The sequence below is a fragment of the Marmota flaviventris genome, chromosome 9, assembly GCF_047511675.1.
Source record: "Marmota flaviventris isolate mMarFla1 chromosome 9, mMarFla1.hap1, whole genome shotgun sequence".
NCBI lineage: Eukaryota > Metazoa > Chordata > Mammalia > Rodentia > Sciuridae > Marmota > Marmota flaviventris.
This window is the reverse complement of record NC_092506.1, coordinates 18948377-18950467: the sequence shown is the minus strand read 5'-3', so window position 1 is coordinate 18950467 and position 2091 is coordinate 18948377. Positions and strand designations below refer to the sequence as shown.

General features: G+C 43.7%; 1 protein-coding gene across 1 annotated transcript; it reads right to left on the bottom strand.

Annotated features, from left to right (window-relative positions):
• Positions 1 to 587: 587 nt before the first annotated feature.
• On the bottom strand, positions 588 to 1517 carry LOC139707103 (olfactory receptor 4X2-like). Its single transcript, XM_071617098.1, has one exon. The coding sequence runs from the start codon at positions 1515 to 1517 to the stop codon at positions 588 to 590; it is 930 nt and encodes a 309-aa protein (XP_071473199.1).
• Positions 1518 to 2091: the final 574 nt, after the last annotated feature.

The following is a 2091-nucleotide window of genomic DNA, read 5'->3' as shown; positions in this document are numbered from 1 at the left end:
TCTTTTCTTTCTATCTTTCTTTTTTATTTTCAGTACTGAGGACCAAACCCAAGGTCTCATGTAGGCCAGGCAAGAACAAACTCTACCCCCGAGCTACATCTCTAGCCTAGTTGAAAATTTTTTGAATGTTTTTTTTTTGATAAAGAATATTGGTCTGCAGTTTTCCTTTTCTGTTGTCTCTTTGTATATGCTTGATATAAGGGTCATGCTGACCTTATAGAAAGAATTTTAAAGAGTTCCCTTCTTTTCAATATTTTTGAATAGTCTGAGCAAATTTACTCTTAAAGAGAGTTAAACTCACCATAGCAATGAGTTCAAAATCAGAAGTTTGTTAAAGATTTATATTCAAGGATATTTAAAAGAGTGTTATTTATAGTACTAAAAACTAGAAGTAACAGAAAATGGCTAGGTATATTCAATACATCCACAAGAGGAAATATTTTACGGGTGATTAAAAGGACCCTTTTTAATATAAAATATAATATAATTCTAGTAACTCTAGAATTAACCTCCTTCTATCCATTGTGCCCCTTAAGTTTGAACCCAGTATCGTTCCAAACCCAAGGACCAGTACCAAGGCTCAGCCTCTATGTCCCACCTAGTTTCATTGTCCTGATCCACAGCCTCTTCATGGCCTTCTTCACCTCAGCATTTCTCAGGGAGTAGATGACAGGGTTGAGGAGTGGGGTCACCACTGTGTAGAACACGGCTACCATCTTGTCTGCAGGCAGAGTGGTCGAAGGCCTCAGATAGATGAAGACACAGGGTACAAAGAACAACATGACCACGGTGATGTGGGACCCACAGGTGGAGAGGGCTTTGCGCCGCCCCTCAGAGCTCCGAGTCCTCAGATGAAGCAGGATGACCACATAGGACACCAAGAGGACCACAAAGCTGATCACAGACAGGGTCCCCCCATTAGCAACAATCAGCAGACCAATGAGGAGAGTGTCTGAGCAGGCCAGTTGGAGCAAGGGGAGCACATCACAGAAATAGTGGTCAATCACATTGGGGCCACAGAAGGGCAGTTGGAAGACGAGAAGGATCTGGGAAAGGGAATGCACAAAGCCCCCCACCCATGCCATTCCCACCAGGACCATGCACACCTGCCGATTCATGATGGTGGTGTAGTTGAGGGGCTTGCAGATGGCCACATAGCGGTCATAGGCCATCACTGTGAGAATGAACATTTCGATGCCCCCGAAGAAGTGCACGAAGAAAATCTGTGTCATGCAGCCCCACCAAGGTATGGTTTTCCTCTCAGCCAGCAGATCTGAGATGAGTTTGGGGGCTGTAGCAGAGGAGTAGCAGATCTCCACGAAGGACAGGTAGCTGAGGAAGAAGTACATGGGGGATCCCAGACTTCTGCTGGTCAGGACAGTGAGCACAATGAGGGAATTCCCCAGGACAATGGCCACGTACAAGAGCAGAAAAATCACAAAGCAAACTTTCTGCACCTCCTGATTGGGAGACAATCCCAGGAAAATGAATTCAGTCACGTTGTATGTATTGGCCATGAGGTCACCACCAACAGGCAGCTATTTGAATGGTGTGATCTGAAATGATAGAAAATAACGACTTCTTCATGAACTGGGAGGAGATACATACAAACGTGCCTGTCTGAAGTGCTTATGAGCTAGATATTGAAAGATAAGTCTTCTTGATAGAAGAAGGGAAGAGCATTGCAAGAATGGAGACAGCAACTAGGGACACATTGTGTGTGGCTGGACTAAGGTGACAAAAACAACAAATAAGGCTGTCCAGAGAGTTTGGTACCTGTGTATGGAAGTACTCTTACAGATTTTGGGGTTTATTCTGTAGAAAATGGAAAGTCATCAAAAATGTTTGTCATTTGGAAAGTGAAATGATATTGTATGGAGAGTTTGGAGTAGTGGAAGCAGAGCAGAGGGGCAGCCAGATAAATGACAGCACGTCCTCTCATTGGACAATGTGGGCAGACAGGACAGTGTGGCTGGGTCTCTGTAGTACATCTTTCTATTGCCTTGGCTAATTGTTTTACCTTTCACTGCAGCTTTCTTGCATTACACTTATATTTTGCTTGTTTCCTAAAATTGGTTTCAAAAACAGTGT

Excerpts from the sequence above, each read along its gene's own strand:
- LOC139707103 (XM_071617098.1), bottom strand. The coding sequence starts at position 1,517 with ATGGCCAATACATACAACGTGACTGAATTCATTTTCCTGGGATTGTCT.